A 20,377-nucleotide genomic window follows, 5' to 3' on the forward strand; every position below is an offset into this window, starting at 1 on the left:
TAAGCAAATGCTGAAATAACCTTTTTGCCAGGTCCGCAGCGCGGGCAGCTCGACGGACAAATTATGTGCCGCGGCGAAGGGCTTAAACAGGCGTCCTGGAACGACCACGCTCCATTTTCACACTCTCCCCTTTTGGCCGGAGAGACTGGGCGTTTCCCCGGTCGCTAAACTTTCATACCATCCATCAAGCCAACGCTGAGGAGGAACGGAAATGTCCCCTGACAAAACTCATTGGCTCGTTGACAGCGACCTAGTTCATCATCGTCATCGTCAGCTTTTTTGTGTGTGCTTTTTTCTTCTTTGTGCTGATGCTGCTTATGTTTTCTTGCTATCACTTTTATCGCATCGCTTTCATCTGCCAGCACTGTTTTGCTGGTAGGCTGAGGCCGGCCAGTCAGCGAGGAACGAACGAGGTATGAATGGGGGAAATGTTTCTATCAGGAGGCAAAGTTTATGGATTAGGACAGCTGCTGGTTACTGTTAAGAGGGGTGGAGGCATACTGTTTTTTTTTCAGTATGGATTACTGCGAGAAAGTTTGTTTCGCACGCTTCTGTTGGGTGTTTTTATTTCGCTACTCAACGCTACCGAAATGGAGAAATAATCATTTCGGCTTGGTACTGGGGCGAGGCAATTGATAGGCAAATTTCGGTAATGGATACAATCGTTTGGCTTGTAGGAAGAGTTTGCTTGCTTATCTTTTGAATCACTTTTTGAGTCAACCTCCCCAAGAAAGCCGATTGCACAATCGATTCATTTTCTTAAGTAAAAGAGATAATTTCTGCCGTCATTGTATTGCCATCTGAAACACAATCTTAACAACACAATTTAAACATCCTGTCCAGAAAGAAAGCATAACCGAGGACTGAACTACAACTAACGAAACTGCATAATGAATGTGCTGGTTAAGCTTCGTTCGTAAAGCAACCCCCGACCAACGAAAGCTTAAACTGGCTCCGTGCCTCCGATGGTTGTTATCCATCATGTCACTCTCTTTTCATTTCACATTAGTTTTTGTTTGTTTGGTCACAGTGGATTAGGGCATTAAATATGGAAACCATAATTAAACTGACAGTTACGATTAGGATCTTCACTTGTTACACGTGCTCGGTAGCAGTTTGGGAGACTTATCGCTGTGGGTTGTGGGGTGAAGATCCCATTTCCTCGCAAAACCCGTGAAAGTATATGGAAAGAAGCAAGTACATTCTCGCACGATTGTGAACGAAACTTTTAAGCCCTAGCCGCCCAACATTTTGGCAGATTAGTCACTTACCTGGTTGCCGTCGTACGTCCACGAGCCGAACTTCATGAAGCACGTCTGCTGATCGAACGGAAAGTATCGAACATCGATCTCGCACGATGATTTGAAAATGGCGGGCGGTGTCCAGATGACCTTTCCGGTGTAATGCAGGATGGCTTTCGTGAGCGTTGTTACCACGTACTCTCCATCAGCGCTGGGTGTGTGTGTGGAAGGAAAATAGAAGAAAAAAAAAATAACGAGATAACAGGAATTATAAAACAACAACAACAGCACATTCACGTCATTCTTTTCGCTTCCATCTGCAGCCACTGACGGCAGTTGCCCGCTACAGCGTAGCATGAAAAAGGCGGATAATGGAACTAGGGCTGATACTGGCAAACACATAAACAATCGACGGCGCAAAGTGCACCAAAAGGAGGAATCGACTAAAAACTGACCAACCCAGTGGCAGTGGTAGCGATAAGTACACAAAAACCTAACACCATATGGAAGGATGAAAACACGGGCGAAAGAAAAAAAAACTGTCAAAAACTCGTATCTACCGTACCTCTTACCCTCAATCAATAATCTACACGCGGCAATAAATGTCCATTGTGCGACACATTCGCATACTGCTACACAACCGGTCACTGTAGAAGAAGCATTCCCCCCCCCCCCCCCATGAAACTCGTATGCACTCTTCGGTCGTTTCGTTGAACCTGAATGCATGGCACTGTACTCGGTATGGTTTTGCTGATGACCCGAAAAGCCTGCATTTTTTAGACAGTCCGGTGCGTGAATTTTACTATGCAGAGATACAGGGTTTGCAAGGTTTTTTTTCCCGAAAACTATTGATTGCATCGCGTAATTTTTGGTGCGTTCAATCGATTTTTGAGCATTTCCCAGAACTTTTTGGTTTAATTTTATTGACGTCCAATGGAACTACACTAAAAAATCGTTGTAACGAACCAAACATCTATCTACCCTGTAATCGACAGCACTAACTTCCACCGACTAAGTTGGTGTAAGATTATACTCGAGCGGCTTTAATGGAGGCAAGCGAGGGAAATAGGAATTGTGTTCGTTTGTACACTAATACCGGTCTCGTAGTACAGTCGTCAACTCGTACGACTTAATAACATGCCTGTCATGGGTTCAATCCCCAAATAGACCGCACCGCCATACGTAAGATTGACTATCCTGCTATGGGGGGGGAATCAATTAGTCACTGAAAGCCAAGCCCACAAGTGGGTACAGGCAGGCCTTGACCGACATCGGTTGTTGAGCCAAAGAAGAAGAAGAAGTACACTAATGCTGGTTTGTCGTCAGACAAGTGGGAATAGGCGTCAGAGTTTGATTGTTTTGCTTTGATTGAAACGAAAATTAAATGATTAAAGCCAATACATTTCCGAAGATAGATACATTTATTTAAATGGGTCTTAACACGATTAAAAGACTGATGAGCATCGATAGCGCTTGCCATCGCACTGCCACCACGCAGCAGTGTCATTAAACTCTCAAGGGTTTATCATATTAAATTATTCGCACATCGTTTTGCCAAACGCTGCCCGGTTTTTAATGACGTTTTAATCGAAAGCATCCGTTTCTTGTGTGCATCGATTATGCAACGGGAAGCACACCAGCCAAGGCCAACGATGAGAACGAAAGGAAAAAAAAGCCCCGATTAATATAATTACGGCATATCAAATGGCTGCGAATGCAATGAAAGTATTAAACTCTCGTTTTGCTTAACCCGCTTGTTAAGCCCGGCAGGCAGGCCTTAACTGTTGTCGGTCCCGAATGGAATTGCCATTTGTTGATTGGAAACACTCCTCCCCGTAGCCATGGTGCTATTGTGTCGCACATTAAGCGATGAAATTATGTGTGATTCTGACTTTTATGCACTACGATTCGACAGGCGGTGGGAGGAGAAATAAAGGCACATATGGTGTGCATATACAGCGCGGGAAAAGATCGTCGTGTCGGCACTCCGACAGGTTGTTAATTCTCCTACAAATGGACGCTCATTCATTCGTGATGGGAAACGTGCGCCCTTGAGTATAAGGACGGCTTACGAGCCATTGCAAACATGACCTCTTTGTGCAATGGAGTTAGGTAGAGCCCGGGAACGTTGGAACGGGAGATCGGAAGCTGGAATAGTGTGATAAGCTTTCAGGCGGAATAAGGAGGAATAACCTCATACAGGCCGACGGAAGGTAAAGTCATGTAAATGTGTACATTTGTATGCTCTATTTTTTCGTTATTTTCATCTTACTTTAAAGCCAATTATCTCTTTTTCGATCAGTTTTATAGCATCGCCCACGGACGGAACTCAAAGCATGCTACTGAACTTTTGTGTTAAACGCATCTTCAAATGCATTAATGAACTCTTTAATGACACTTCCAAGCTGCCACTGGGACGGAAATAAATTTCCTTTTTAACCACGTGCCTTTGCTGCTGTGTTTCTCATCCGTTCTCTCCGAACTGCACTAGAAGGCGATTGAACTGAATTAATGAGTTGCCTTCCTACCACCACTGTTCACACGCTTACGCTCAAAGCTGAATCGAGCGAAGCTGTGTTTGCTTACTTTTGCCATGTGATTAATGAAACGGATTGCCACAGGATGGGGCGAAAATCAGCGCGTGGGTCTGAAGTTCGGAGGGGGAGGACAGGTTTTGCTTGCATATTTATTACAGTTGATTAGCATTCCATACATAAATTAATTTGGTGACAAAATATATCAATTCCCGTTCAACGGTGACGAATGAAATGGTGTCGTGTTTTTGTCGAGCTATCCCCCTCCTTTTTGTCCCTTTTAGCAATGATGTGTGACGGCAGATGAATGCAAATCTGTTTGCTTTCAAATCGGCAATAAATCGATTTGCACATCAAACCAATGAAACCCTTCGCTACGTACCGAAGCTAAGCAGAAAGCAACGGGGGGGGGAGGGGGGGGGGTGTCGGTGATTGGGAGCAAAATAAATCACGATCTTTGCGCACACACTTTATCGCACTGAAGGATTGAAATCATGTAACGTTCGGGATAAAATGCAATGAAAAAGAAACCTGCACAGAAACGAAGTGTGGGAAGTGGGGAGGGCTGAACATACGTTTGTGAGTCATAGTTCACTGCGTTACAGGCACTACATGTGTGTGTGTGTGCGCTTGTTTCTACAGAAACGATATTTGCTCTGGCGCTCTGGATGCGTTTGATCCTGCTGAGCCCGTCCCATGTGGTGTTGGTCGGTTTCATTCCATTTGTAAATGAAGATCATGAAAAAGGTTTTCGGGTAGGCGCACAGGACACAGGATGGAGGCATGCTGGGAAAGGGATGATTGGTTCCTGCAGCGTGTAGTGGGTATAATCGATAGTGATAAATTATATGCCGCTTCCGGGCGGTCTGGTTTTTTAGGCTTAGTCCTCTCCGATGTCGATCCGATAAATGCGGGGCTGCTCCAGCACAGGAAACGTGGCGCAAACATAAGCATTGGTGTGGAATTTCATAGTTTGTGTGTGTTTGTTTGTGTGTGCATGTTTTTTTTATTTATTTTTTTATTTATTTTCGACAACATGGAACATTTTCTTCTATTCATACTCCATTCATGTACCCTACTTGAGTGGAGCAGAAATTTGTTTGCAAAGGAAATGAAAATCGCCAAATACCAGGAAGGCTGTGTCAATGGGTTGCAAAGGCTTTTCCACGATTAATGTTTTGGCGTTAATATGCATCACTACGCATGCAAAGCATTGCATGCACAAGCTCTCCTGGGTGCTCGTCGGTAAATGAGTATGAATGGATATGAACGCTTGAAATTCTGTGTTCTGTGTTGCATTGAAAAGCGAATCATACGCAAATTGCAGATCTATTGAACATAAAACATGTACGTTTGCTGGATGAATTTAAAATTGTAGAGAAAAAACTGTTTGAGGTTTTTTTTTGTAAATTGATTTTAATTGCTTCAGCAAACAACTCAAAACATATTTTTGCAGCCCACCAAGCGCGAGCTAATGGAAAAAGTTTTGCCGAAAGAATCTTCAAACGTGATATCCAGTTCTGTCCTTTGCATTGCAATTTGGAAATCCATTCAATAGAAGGCAAACCGATATAAACTTTCTTATCGGTCTGCAAAAGATTGACATAAGCAGATGGGGAGAAAAAAAAACTATTGCTACGCCTACGGGAGCCAACTAGGCACAAGAAATGTGCAACAAACTCCTGTCGAAAGGTATTTTCTGATTGAATTACGTGGTGAAAGCTGCTGTCATTTGGTTTTGAAATTTAAATAAAACTTTTTGGTAGGTTTGAGAGTGATTCTAAGTGTGGTAAAACTTCTCATGCTGAAAGATAGGAGCAAAAATCGCGTGACTTTTGTGACTTTTAAGCATTTTTTATCGGTATACTGCAAAACTCTCACTCTAGTGAACATAATGTTCCCTAATACATCGTAAAAGCTTTCAAAGCTCTTAATGAACTGAGAGAAAAAACGCAAGGAACTATTCAGTTACTAAAATAAATGCAGTGTCATAATTATCGTTCTATCAAATACCTTAATTAACTGTTCATGCCTTTGCTCGTGGCCTCAACCCTCTACGTACGCTCGTTCGGGTCTGATATGGGTCACATGAAATGCAAAACAAAACAACACCGTCATTTAGCGCTGGCCGACCGAAAACAACAACGTCGTCGTTCCGCGTAACTCTGTTTCGACAGCATTAATACACCCATTAGCATACATTAGCAAATAAATTAAATTTTCTTTCGCACCAAAGCACTGCCCACAGAAGCAACATATTGGTGCCGGAGTGAACGGGGGAGGTGGATGAACAGGGGAGCCAAAAGTTCGTCAAATGAATGACATTCCTCCTCCTTCACTCGATTTAAATGAGCAAATGTAACGGCCACGTTAGGTGGTGCCTGACATAATGTTTCTGACAGGCCGTCGTTGTGGTTTGGTACTGTTTTTTTTTTTTTTGTTCGGGATAACTTTTCCGGTCTGCCCTTTGAATCTACCCTGGGCCTGCCCGGAAATCTTGATTCTGATTTGTTTGAACCTTCCGTTTTCGAACCCTATAAAATTACCGGGCAACCCGTTTGAAGTGAATTAAGTTACTATCGTTTAATTGACACTTTTCGTCTCCCGGCACTAGTTTGTAACAGAACACACGCACACTTACAAACATACACTTAGCAAGATTGGTAATGATGGCGCTCGGTTTACGGGTGGCACACACGAAAACTAATGCTCGCCTACGATCGAGAGTGTAGTGCAGAAAAATATCCAAAAAACCCGTATGCGGTGCGCCAGTCGATGTTGTGAAGTGTCTGCCGGCGGTACGGCAACCATGGATCGCAAGAAAACGGCTGTGCGCCTTGAGCGAAGGCACCGATGCGCACGAAGCTGGATGAACAGTTTTCGAAACTAATTTAAACTTTTTCCCGCAATTAACTTAATGCTCGCCGAACGATTCACCGGAACCGAAGCATACACGGGAAGATGTTGCCATGTGTGTGTGTATGGCGAACGAGATTTATAAGGCTGGGGGAGGGTTCCGTTGACCTGACCACATGCTCCACACGGTTCGATGATCGGCAAAGGGACACCAGGAGGTCACAAAGGGGAAACTGGAAAGCCCGATTGGAGGCAGCAACGGTTGCATGGGACAGCAACAGAATCCGCTCGTCCGATATGCAATCTAACAAGCCAACGACAAACCATCCAACCGGGTACGCCATTGGCCAGGCTTCACCTTCCCTTTCCATTCGTCGTTCGTCTCGGTTAGTTAAACTTGTTAAAGTTGTCGTGCTTCGCAACACACTTGCCGGTAGTTGGGTGATAGATGCCGTCGGCTATAAGGACTTGTTGGCGCTAATCAGTTGCGAACTTTTGAACCGTGCATGTTGTGCTTGCTATTAGTGGAATTTATTATTGGAAAATTATATATCTCTACATGTATCCGGCTCAAGTAGCTGCATTTACGATTGATAAAAAATAAAGCATAATCAATAAATGTGTTGAATGATGGTCCCACCTTTACCCCTGCAAAGGATCGAGTAGGACGAATCTTTAATACATTTAATTTGCTTAAATAGAAATATTGAATGATGCTCTGACAAAATGACTTAAAAGACAACATTTAATATGTAATGTTAAGCATGCTGTCTGTCTGTTCAACTGTTAAGCATACTGCTAGTCCATTGTGCATGCTCTACCACATACAATACTACAAGCCCATTGCTGGTTTGCTGGTATGCGAAACGAATTGTTACAGAAGACACACTGGCGACTAAAACTTCTCCTGATTTCTGCGACACAGGTCAAACGTGAAAGTGTTAATTATAATTTACCGAGGGTAAAGGTATGATCTAGATAAGGCAGACGCCGCTCGCCGGGCCGGGAAGCGAAAATAAATAAAACCGGCCCAAACCGAAAAGGACCCACGCAGACCCACTGTCGCTTGCGACGAAGTTGTGTATTTTAATTAACCTTTCTCCCGCCTTTTCGTACGTTCGCTCCCTCGGTGTGGCGTCATATTAGCACATCATAAACTTTCGGTATGAAGACTGTAGCATTAGAATTTTTACGATTCTGTCGTTTTCCCTGTGACACAAAGCGGAAATATTATTCGTGGCTTATCATAGCTGGGGTAAGGATAATAAGAATAATGTGTAATGGTGGGGCTCACGAAAAAAGCTTTCGCTGTGTTTTATTATGATTTCATTTAAAAGTAAAGTAAACGCACTCTAAATTTGTACAAGGTCATGTTTTTTTAATATATATATTTTTTAAATATGGTTTAGTACGCACATATACGCAAATTTAGGGCAGATGATGTCGAGCAGTAAATGATGTAATGTGGAACAGTAAAAGATACACCTTGTATGGCGCAGGCCATCGGAACCATTCATTGTCAGGCATCCTATTTTTATAACAAAAAGTCATGCCGAATTGTGAGTAATAATTCATGAAAAAAAGAGAAGAGCTAATTTTTTTGCAGTAAAAAAGAACTGAACCAGTATTTTTTTAGAGAAAGGCGAGTTTTAATTCAATTTCATTCTACCATACGTAAACGAGGAACAACCTCCAGATGAGCAGAGCTGAAAATACAAAATGCAAACTACAAAAAGTTCTTTGCACGCGCATAAAGGTCTGTTGGGGCTGGTGAAAAGGAAAAGAACGCGAACAAACACACATACGCACATAAATATCAATCCAACAAGTTCATCTGCCACCAGGCACAGCGGAGATGGAGGGATGTTGTGCTTTGTTGACTTTGTTGCGCACAGTTGATTTATTACGCAAAAAGTTGACTGTTTTATTTAGTTTTGACTTTGACTGTCAAATTTACTTCACTACGTGTTTCGCTTGTGCAAGCTGCCATGCTGTGGATTGGGGAACAGTTGTCTGTGTGTAGGTGTGTGTGTGTGTGTGTGCGTGTATGGGTCTGTTCCGGTGTGTTTGAGTGTGTACGCTTTCCATCGAGCAAACGAAGGGACAACGTTTGCAGTAAACATTTTCTCCACATTAAACACTTTGCCCTATGTTTCGATGCTGTGTGCGAGCGTTTATAATTGAATTTAGGACCGCTCATTTGCATAAGGTCCCACCCGTTTTGGGGTAGCCAGCAGCCGCTCAATCAGGATTAACGAAAACAATAACAATAACAGGAAACACCGTAATCTTCATAAGTCAAGCCAATCGTTTAAATGAAGCAAACCCACAGAACAGAACAAATAAATGCCATTTGATTAGTCAAAACAATTTTCAATCGGAATACTAAAATTCTGCTGAAGTGAGATTGAAACTTGATTATGTTTTTTTCTTGTTGTAGCACTCAACAAAATGTGTACCAGCATTGACAGTTTTAATGACATAAAAAATGACAAAATCTACCCAATAAGTGAAGGTAAGAAACATTTGTCATCAACCATACAAATTAACCAATCAGTCCATGTCTGCAAAGTCCAGCAAAAAGTCCATATCCCTTAATCCTAATTAAACAATCCATCACGTCGTAAGGGGTATGGGAAAGATATGGGGGACAAAGCAGCCTAACAGGCTCATTAAGTAACACGTTGGCAGATGGCTACCGTTCAGTCAGTTCCATTTCATGAACTCGTAGCGACTTTGTCATGATTTCAACAAAATAATGCAAAGCCATTTGGGCAAACTGCTTCGATAGATGAGCATCATTAACGTTAGGACTACATGGGCGATTTAGGTGTACCGCTTCGCCTCCACACTCAGGAAGGATATGGGGGGCTGGCTCATAACATCACTACCATCCCGCTGGTTTGATGAACGTTTGCTACAGATGATACTTATGCGTCATGGTAGTACGCGGCCAGGGAAGTTCCATTTTGCACGAGCAACCGCTAAGGCTACTACAATGTTGGGGCGCAACATGTTGAGTTCAGCATGACAATGCGTTATTAGCATACGCCCACGTTATTTTGTTCATTCAAACCACACAATGGGAGTCAGTGGTGGGGAAGATCAGGGAGAAAAAAGCGTCAGTACACAAATCAAGCGCACGCCATGTGGATGTTAAATGGGGATTACGGTATAAAATGCTTACATTTTATTACACAAAAAATCAAAGAGCTTAAATATGGCCTTTAAAAACAAGTGAATGTATTGATTTTTACTTTATGATATGCAATAATCACAACTGTAAAACAAATGTGCGAAGTAACGTGTGAACAAAATTGCTTTGCCGTCAGGTACTAGGCGCCTCCATTTTTATGTTACAGGGATATTAACACGTTATCATATATCGTATCTTAGCGTGTATAACGACCACAGTTTAGGTAAAAAATGACCAAATTTAGATGAAGAGGATCGTTATCTCCTTAATCTTAATTTGGTCATTTTTGACCTAAACTGGGGTCGCAGTAACAACAACAAGTAGTAACATTTCGATTACCCCTGAGGCATTAACTTCGATAACATACAAAGATAGTCTGGTGCACGGTTATCCAAAAAGCAAAGAGTGTGACCAAGAAAATGTATGAGAAAATGCAGATGCCAAAAAAACAGAATAAGGTTTGGAAGCTGAGGCAACAATTAATCTCAATGGTTCTTTAAATTTATGTTTCATTTAAATAAGAAGGTACCACTTGGAGCCAGGTGGTTAAAAACTAAAGCTCAAAAATACCGAAAGAATAAAAGAAAGGTAAACTAATGGCCTTCTATTCGCTAACATTCCAGAATGGCAACAACACATGGATAAAATATTTTTTTGAATTTAATAAAACTAAATGTAAAAAAACCTTTTTCAATTTTTTCGAATGGTTTATCAGGGTTGTTGTTATACACGTTAAAATGCGACACTTTTGGCACTTTTGCAAATATTTCGATTATTTGTTAAACAATAGTAAACAAGCGTAGGACACCTTCAAAACCATTCAGCATTCAAAACATTAAACGAAAGACTGTAAAAATCTATTCAGAAAATAAAATTTTTGGTGGATATTTTTATGTCTATATATTATCCTACTATTATTATTAACCCTCAGTTGTGGACGTTTCCGTTACTTACTTGTTGTAAAGTACAATGTCCGGCAGCCAAATGTGTTCGGAAGGCACGTACAGCTCGGTGACACCACCGTACTCAGCGGGATCCCATTTGAATTTATGATCTTGCCATTCCTAATGATTAGGGAAGAGAAAGCGAAATGAGGTGTCAAAAATCGTAAACAAATGATAATATGAGAAGTTTATCAATGAATAAAAAAAAAACAACTAACAATGCATACATGTTCAACGTAAACACAAAAAAAACTAACGCATCTTTCAGTCGCAATGTTAATTCACTTCACTGTCACGTTGTGTTGTCGTAGTTGTTATTCTTTTCCACACGAGAACTGAAACAAGTCGGAAGGTGTTACAAATGAATACTGTACGGCCATGACGTTCGCTAGATGTGCTTTTGAGCGAGTGGTTGGCCCGCAGCTTCACACTGTTTGTAACACACCTGCACTAGATGAACCATTAGCGTCAGGCACCGATGGAAACGGCCCTCGAAACCGAAATCACAACCGGTAGGAGATCTGGCCTGCTTGTCAAGTGCATATCAGGAAGATTTGTAGTATCCCTTGCTTTTTTGTTCTTGCTGTTTCTATCGTGTGCGTATGCAGGCTACAGGTCAACTTGAAGTGGTGCGAACATTTTGACCAAATGTAGGATTCGTTTTAAGTTTTGGGCTGTGTCCGTGTTTTTTGTTTGCTCTCCACAGCACTCTCCACCCGCTGTTAATGGTTCTCGGCATGTTTCTGACACCCGGAAAGGATGCTGAACGAAGGATTGAATGAGTGCAAAACAACAACAACAAAAAACCCACTACACTCCATGGTAGGAGGGAATTACGTGTCTATGTCGTTTCTGTCACCGTACCGAGTGTTACAGAAATGTATGTTCCATGCGTACCGCGATGCTTGTTTGCAAGCGCTTTATGCGTTGCCGCTACAACGGCTTTCGGACGTAATCTGCGTGCAATGTTTCTGACCCACCGGACCACCGGACCCTGGGACTGAGGCTATTTTTACCGTTCTTGTCGTTTTGCTTGCAACCAGCCGTACTTTCACTTGGTCACCTTGCGGTGCAGGCAGTTTCGCACAAATCGTGTAGAACGCAACGATAACGTGGGTACGGCAATGGCTGTGAAGGAGCAAAAAGGCTTTCCCGAGTGTATGTGTGTGTGTGTGATGATGTCAGCAAAAGAAACACTTCGGCCATTTTACCTTCGAAAGTGTACGGAAAGTGGATAGGTCCGAGCGTTTGTTTGTACAGGCCTTTTTAATTTGTTTAATGAACGTGATTACGGACCCAACCCCCGGTAGGGGCGTACCGAACTAGTGAGGGCAACCCATCAGTCGGGTACGGCTGTTCCGGGTGAACCGTTGGAGCTTGTTTCAGAAATCAAAAGGTGACAGACGGATGGACGGTTGCACCTAAGCTAATGTAGCTAAAGTGGATTCAGCGGTAAACCACTGTATGAGACTTGTTCTTCAGCTATGCTTGCTTACTCATATGAAGCCTTTACGGTGGATTAAAAATTTATAAATATGTTTTAAATTAAACTTTAAATAAAATATACTGTCTTTAAAAGGAGATTGACTAAAAAAAAGGAAAAGCTTGTGAATTTGCATGGTGTGAGAATAAAGATAAACGAAGCACTGTTGTGCTTGCTACTTACATGTTCGAGCCAAATGTTCGTCGTCAAGATTTGATCTTTCAAATTCTGCAAAGAAAAGAACAGGAATGAGAAACTCGTTACAGAAATGCCAGCGCAGCTGTCAAGATTGTACCGCAAAAGAATAGCGCCAAATGTCGTTTGATGTACCCTGTACGGCAGATCAAGCGCTAAAGATAAAGCCCGTAATCGAGCCTCACAGTGCACGGGTGTAGTGTAGATCGGTTATGCTTCCCGGGAGCAATGAAATAAACGTCAACGCTGCTACTTGAATTGATCCATTTTGTGCCGGGCGGCAGCACCCACAACCATTGTCTGTGGTTTTATCTCGCAGCTTTGCTCAGAAATGCAGTAAATTTGATCCGAACGCGCTGCCGAGGAAGGAGGTAAAAGAAACTGCAACTGTGCCGTGGCCACCGTGGTACCGTACGCTTGCCGAGCACGATGGCCATCTAGCGAACCCGGTGACGGTTTGAAATTATATTTCCTCAATTTGATTGTAAAAGATAGCGGACAGCCCGAACCGACACCGGTGCACAGTGCTGTGATGCACCTCTTGGATTACAAGATCCATCCAAATGGTGGGGTTTTCCTTTGCTCTCTCTCTTTCTCTGTCTCGTCCTATCACTTCGTATCTACGATAGAATTTCATTTCCCGTTGCCTCTACGGTACAGTGGCAGGGAGTGTACAACTGGAGTGGAACAACCCCGGAGCCCATATCTGTTTATCCCATCATGGTTTGCCCGATCGAAAGCACTCGGGCATTAGAAAAGTCTTCGGCTGCATGGATGCAGTTATTTTCACTGCTCGTTATTTCAAAGCCCGTGCCATGATCCGTGTCCCGCGCACCCACCGCACCGTGTTGTTCGTGTGCATGCTTCGAGTGTGCATGCATGCATAATGGCGGTGGCGGTGATTTCCCGTCGTTGACGTTGTAGCGTGCACGGGGCGGGACGCGGTGTGGTAATCGGGCAACAAGAATTTACTTATGCATCAGCGGTTCTGGAGCAATTTCCCTCTCGTCTAACCGCCAGACCCTCGCTATCCTCCAAACGCACGAAAGAGTTTGATGCGGTGGAAGGATAGCGTACCCGTGCTTGGCTACGATACGTGTTTGTGTGTGTGTGTGTGGGGGGAAGTGTATGGATGCTGGTAGGTTCTATACAGCCACAGAGATCGTTCCCATCAGGCTGGAGCCAGGCAATGGAGAGTGCTCGATGCCGTGTGCTTGTGAAAGCAACCGGTAGGTACGGTCGGGATCAGAAAAAGGGAACGCAGACGCAGCGGGGACGATATTATCTTTAGTTAAAAACCGTGCTCGAGACACTCGTCGCAGGGATAAGCGATGCCGGAGGATGGTTGATTTAAATTAAATTTGAGATTTTCTCCCTCAATGGAGATCCAGCGATGCAAGCGAGGCTCTCACCGGTCTTGTACGTATGAGTGTGAGTGCTTGAACGATGCACATGGAAGGAAGAGTACGGGAAAAGTGTCAGAAAAAAGAGGCGAAAGAAAACATTCCCGGCGTTTGGTGCAAACACCGCCCGGATGATGCAAATCAGGGAATCTGTTTCATTTCCGAATGGCGTTCGAGGCGCATAATGCATGGAACCGCAGCGGATGATAAATGTCTTTATCCTTGCTTAAACAGCGCCACATGCCTATACCTTCGCCTGCCCGGCTTAGCATGCATAATGTGTGGTTGCAATAAGCGCAGACAATCAAGTAGAGTGTGAGTTTGAAACGTGGCTCCCAGGTTCATTTGAAATTTGCAACAGCAAACAAACTATTTGCGAAAACAAATAACAATCTGCTATAGTGTACGCGGGATTATTTGGACGATCGTCTGAACTTGCAATGTTTAGCGCATGCGCATCAAGTTTATGTGCAAAAAGATCAACGGTCAGGATCTATGATTATTAAATTAGAGCAAGATTTTAGTTTGAAAAGAAGGATAGAAGTTCGAAAATTGTTTGGAATAGTTTTACATTATCAATTTTAAAAGGTAAATTGAATCGATGGCAATGGATACTTGATTTGCAGTGAAATGTATTGATTTAAATATACTGAAAAGATTAGCTTATGAAGTTGATATCTAACTGATACACCAATGTTGTGAGATGCGAACAAATAACAGTTTCCCCGCGTTAACATCACCGACTACGCCCCGACACCACCGACGGTTGTGTTAATGCACCCGTTCCCCCTACCGAAAGCTACTTACCAGATCGATCAGCTGTGACAGCCGTAAGCCCAGCTTTACCAGCACCGTATCGGTGTTGTTGCTGACGGGCCGTATCAGTCGATTGTAATTACTCAGCAGATCGTCGTACAGCCGTTTAGCGTCCGGGTTGGCCCACACACTGCCGATCACCATGCACAGCAGCACGATGCCGAGCGTCATCCACCGGTCGGCAAAGGAGCGCCGGAAGCTGGGCAATCGTCCCATCGTTCTTTTGTTGTGTTTTTCTTTTCCCTTCAGCGCACACACGCACACACACCACGCACACACGTTCCTTTTTACGAGCGTGGAAAACACTGATTGTAAGCACTCACGTGTCCCTCAGTGCTTTGTGGATTAGTGATGCCCCCCTCCTTCTACCAGGGTATCGGCATAATACAGGTATAATACAGTGGCACTGGTCGGCACTAGACACAACGTACCGTGTTACGAACCCGCTGCTCGCGAGCACCGATGAACAACCGGCTGGGCAGTACTGGTAGCATGGCTTTACGGAGGAATCACTTGCTGCCTGTCGGAACGTTGTTTCCTTGCCGTCGGTTCATCTGTCAGACTGGTTAAAAGGCGTGCACACACTCACTCACAGACACATACTCACACACACACACACACGATGCGACCGTTTGACAGCTCGTGGCAGGCGAAGAAACAAACACAGTATGGCCAACTACGATTGCTGGATGCTGTGCGATAACCACACAACACACACACGCACACACACAGTCGTACGCACAGTTGCAAATCAGCTGAATGTTTCGAATAGTGCGTGCCGGACACACGCTCGGCCAGCTCGATTGGCCCCGCCAATGCACCAGATATGGCCAGTTCGGTGGTAAAATAGGGCCCCCGAAAAATTCGGACCGCACGGCCACGTCCGCAGACGTTTTCTTCGTTCGGCAATTGACGTTTTGCTCTCCGAGTCGCCCGCTAGAGGCGCACCAGTCGGCCCGTCGTTTACGCGTCGTTGTGGCTTCGGTGTTGTGTGAGCGCAAAAACAGCCACCATGCCGTGGAAAATGCTGCTCCCACCGCCCTTTGTGAAAACACACACACAGACACACGTTGGGGTTTGCGCGCGCTCTCACCATTTTCTCGCCTCTTTCAGCACGGTACGGATGGCTGTTGCTGCTGCCTAGGGATGCTGTGCACAGTGTACGAAGCAAGAGAGAAAGAGTGAATGCGAGAGATAGAGAGTGAGAGAGGAAATTTGTGTTTTGTTTTCCATCCCTGTGCAGTGACTCTCTCTCTCTCGCTCTCTCAGCTCGTCTACGGGAGTGCGCATGAGCTAATCGAGCTTTTCCAACGAAGCATCACCGAAACAGGTTTGACAGGAACGAAGGCGACAGTGACTTTGCTCACACTCACGCCAAGCACATTGGGGCTGTGGCTGCGAGTGGAGTTCTTTCCCACCCGGTGAGTTTTTTCCCTGCTCACTGCAGCCTCATCTTTTCTCACCGTTCACGTACGTCGTCGTTGTTTTTTCCTCTTTTTTCTTTCTCTTCGTTGCAAAAACAAAATAGCGGTCCTTTAGCGTGGTGTGTGTAATCGTTACTGGCGGTACTGGGGCGGGATATGGCTGGATTAGCCTACGGGGACCAAAACGGTTTGCTGCGATGACGTTGGTATGTGCGAGCGATTCTTGGAAGGGAGCTTTTTTTTTTTGTTGGCTCCTTTCTGCAGCATCCTCTCTTCGTTCTTTCTGCCGTGTAAAATATGCCACAGCAGCACGGACAAACTGGTGGTAAGCCACCCATCCCAACCATATCGTTCCGCTGCTGCATTGCTTTCCACCCACGGACGGACTATTTCGAGCTGCTGCTTTGCCACGTGTTTCGTGCCCTTTTCGGCCAGCTACGCTCGGGCGTTGTACGGGCGTATACTGTAGTTCTAGTACGAGGCAGAACGATGCAGAAAGAGCGAAGGAGAGCAGCTGAACGAGCGAGCGGGGCATGAGTTTTGCCTTTTTCATATCGAGCTTCGAGCGCGCGCGTCACCGTCAGTTAATTTATTGTCGGTGGAATAGAAATGCTAGAAAATGTCGTACAGTAGAAACACACCAACAAAAAAAAGCCCACACATACAAACCGGGGGACGGTTTTGCTCAATCCGATTGGGCTGAAAGGGAGCGCCGAACGATGGAAACGAATGGCAATGGAAGCAGGGTTCTTTGGTCAAGCTTGCCGGCGTCATGAAATGAAGTCAGTGAACGGCGGCCCCATACACCGTGCATGGGTATGGGACTGCTCGGTACCGGTGGCCGGTCGGAAATGAGTGCAGCCACCATGCGAGTGTTACATAATACTGGCAAAATGACTTCCGGCGGGTGACGTGTTTACCGATACGGAAGAACGGGGAACGGGGTGGGTGCGAAGGTTGAAGAAGCAGCACAACCCGGAAACGGTTCTTGGGTTTTGGTTGTTTTTTCTCAAGGTGACGGTTTCTGGTCTTCTTTTGCCCAAGCACAATCAAATGCACAATTACCTTCGCATGTCGGGCTGCAGTGATGCTTGACTTATAAATTGCGACCCGGATGTTACACTTGCTTCACTGCTAGCCGGAACGGTTTCCGGTGGGGCGGTATACTTTCTTGCGGGATTGTGATTCCGCCTTCCCAATAATGTGTCCCACAAACAGGGTACGCTTTTACTGCGTCGTCTTGTACTAAGCTACCGTTTCTTGACATGGCCGGGCTAGGCGAGAATGTGGCGTTGTGTTAAAAATCACTCACACTTTCTGCACCATTTTTCCGTGGTGGCCATCGTGGCCTCGCACAAGGCATGGCGAACAGTTTCTCAAGCAGATTAAAATGTGACAAACAGCTGACGCCCAACAGTGGCACCGGCTGTACCGCCGGTGTGCCGGATGACGGATGAAAGTGTGAACTGTTTTCGGGAGGGGGCAGTTCAGCCCGGAAGGAAAACGGTGGTACGGCGCTGAAGAAACTTTTGTAAATAAAGTGTAGCGAAAATTAATGGCTTGCATCTGGCCCGCGTGTAATGAGTATTTAATTGAGTCGGCTTTTGGTGAGGGACGGTTTAGCGGTGGGGAACGAGAAATGGTAGGCAAGTGTGTGTGTGTGTGTAAGTTTTTTTTTCAGTCTACTTTCACCCAAATGCTCCTAGAGATAGCCAATGCAACCGATTAGAGAAGGATATTGTGAGTATGAGGAGGGGACTGGGCAAGAAGCAGTTTTTGCTTGGATACTAGCGAAAAATTATCTTTTTTTGTTTTATTTGAATATCGCTATTATTAAATTCAAAAAATTGCTAAAATTTGCTCATAATGTGTACCCGATCATAATGAGTATTTTGAGGTTGCGGTTGTTCCAGGTTGTTCCTGGAATTGAACTCAAACCAGAAGTTGATTTCAAACCTATCTCAGAACCACATCTGGTTCCTTTCTAGCGTCTGAAACTGCGACGAAACGAAATGGAAAACTACCAATGAGTATCCAAATTATCCAAATAATTATGTGTGGAATCTGAGTAAAATGTTTGAAATACTTACTGCACTTGTAGTTGAAAGATGAAATACTTACTGCACTTGTAGTTAAAAGTTGAAATACTCACTGCACTAAAACATAAAATAGCAAAATTCAATACGCTTTCATGTTATTTAAGCACCATGACTAATGTTCACTTTGAACATTTTCGTCTTCATGTTTCATAATACGGACGTTTTGATTCAAATTCCGGACAGCCACGAAATTTCGTTAATCATCTTGACTTTTACACACACACACACACACTACATATATTTTTATTTTTACTTATTTTAAGGTCCGGACACCCAAATCTGAGGGTCAGCGGCCTCCTGGAACGACAGGACGACGGTCTTATTGACAACGGATTTTGAGTGCGGTTTTCTCTTCTACTCGTAGATGAATTGTACTGCAGTACTGTTGTACAAATCAACGATCTTCCCCGTACCATGGCCATTAACGCATTTGTTATGTCAATCTTCATATGTCGTTGATTTATTACTTTACTGTTATCTTTGTTCTTGTTAATATCGCAGTCAAAAGATATTTGTTTATGCAACTTTTCGCTATTTACGTCCGGTTGTCCGTGAAAAAAAAAAACAAGATAAACAATTTTGTTTAGAATTTCGGACAGTATGAAAAACGTATTTTGATGAAATTCAGAGCACAATATGTTAAAACACTGCTGTTATCACGTAGATAACTACTTCGACAATGAATTCCGATGTACTGCAATGCACGTGGACACGATTATTAAGAATAATAGACACATTTACGCTCGGTTTTTAGCAAAACTGCTAAGAATGCCTCAGATGGTGAACTTTTCACTTCACCGATCGGTTGCTCCGGCGTATAAAAGAGCTTTCATATTTTAACTGTCGTTAAATGGTTTGTTAAATGTCACAGCTGGAATGTATCGAGAAATATTATGTCTGTGCTGATATATTTTACGCTCAAATGCAATCATGGCGCACCACACACACACACACACACACACACACACATACACACACACACACACACACACACACACACACACACACACACACACACACACACACACACACACACACACACACACACACACACACACACACACACACACACACACACACACACACACACACACACACACACACACACACACACACACACACACACACACACACACACACACACACACACACACACACACACACACACACACACACACACACACACACACACACACACACACACACACACACACACACACACACACACACACACACACACACACACACACACACACACACACACACACACACACACACACACACACACACACACACACACACACACACACACACACACACACACACACACACACACACACACACACACACACACACACACACACACACACACACACACACACACACACACACACACACACACACACACACACACACACACACACACACATCCTACACGGATTGGATTTGTGGTCGCTACTAAAATGAGGTTTCGCTTAATATTCACGGTCACGGGAACGTGGAGAATGTCGAACGTTGTGCATTGCCGGAAATATACGTGTAATGCGATCCTTACCATATCATATTCAAACGCCCCCATCCCCCACCCACCTCGAAATGACCAGCCGCAATCAAATTGCAAGCTGTGACGCGGGTGGATACCACGTCGCATAATAAAATCGCTTGTAAATCCCGCCCATAAACAGCATATTAGGTTGCATCATTACAAATCTGTGACCGCGGCCGGTTATCGAGGCGATTGGGAATCAAATTATGGAGTTCGTGTGGGGAAGAGAAAGAAAAATAATACCGACCACACACAAACACACATCCAAACACATACACCGAGTGGGTAACAATCAAACCGCACGTCAACGCTGCGAGAGCTTAAAATTGTAACGCCCATTTTGATTGGGCTCGTTATACGATCGGTAAACTTTATACCCGGCTCGGGCGACACTAAACGTGCAGTAGAGCGACTTGTCTCTGACTGCCGGAGGAGGAGGTATGAATGTGTGTATTGGGATGAAGGTAAGTATAATAATTCCACCCCCCTCCCTGGGGCTTCACTCATCCACTCCGCTGATAAATGAAAATTGATTTTGCCCGTAAACTTCAACATTTGCATAGCATTTCGCTTGCTAGCAGCGCAGAGGCAGGCAAAACAAAAACCAGCACCGGATGTATAGCATCATTGGATATTCAGT

General features: G+C 44.2%; 1 protein-coding gene across 1 annotated transcript in view; it reads right to left on the reverse strand.

Moving 5' to 3' along the window:
* LOC120949668 (acetylcholine receptor subunit alpha-like 2) overlaps window positions 1-15,863 on the reverse strand; it is a 43,312-nt gene extending 27,449 nt beyond the window's left edge. The window contains exons 1-4 of the mRNA XM_040367089.2: window positions 14,660-15,863; window positions 12,438-12,482; window positions 10,782-10,891; window positions 1,272-1,452 (exon numbers count right to left, since the gene is read on the reverse strand). Of these exons, the coding sequence (XP_040223023.1) occupies window positions 1,272-1,452; window positions 10,782-10,891; window positions 12,438-12,482; window positions 14,660-14,884 (561 nt within the window). The 5' untranslated portion in view covers window positions 14,885-15,863. The remainder of the gene's footprint in view (window positions 1-1,271; window positions 1,453-10,781; window positions 10,892-12,437; window positions 12,483-14,659) is intronic.
* Window positions 15,864-20,377: the final 4,514 nt, after the last annotated feature.

This window comes from Anopheles coluzzii, chromosome 2, assembly GCF_943734685.1.
Source record: "Anopheles coluzzii chromosome 2, AcolN3, whole genome shotgun sequence".
Taxonomy (NCBI): Eukaryota; Metazoa; Arthropoda; class Insecta; order Diptera; family Culicidae; genus Anopheles; species Anopheles coluzzii.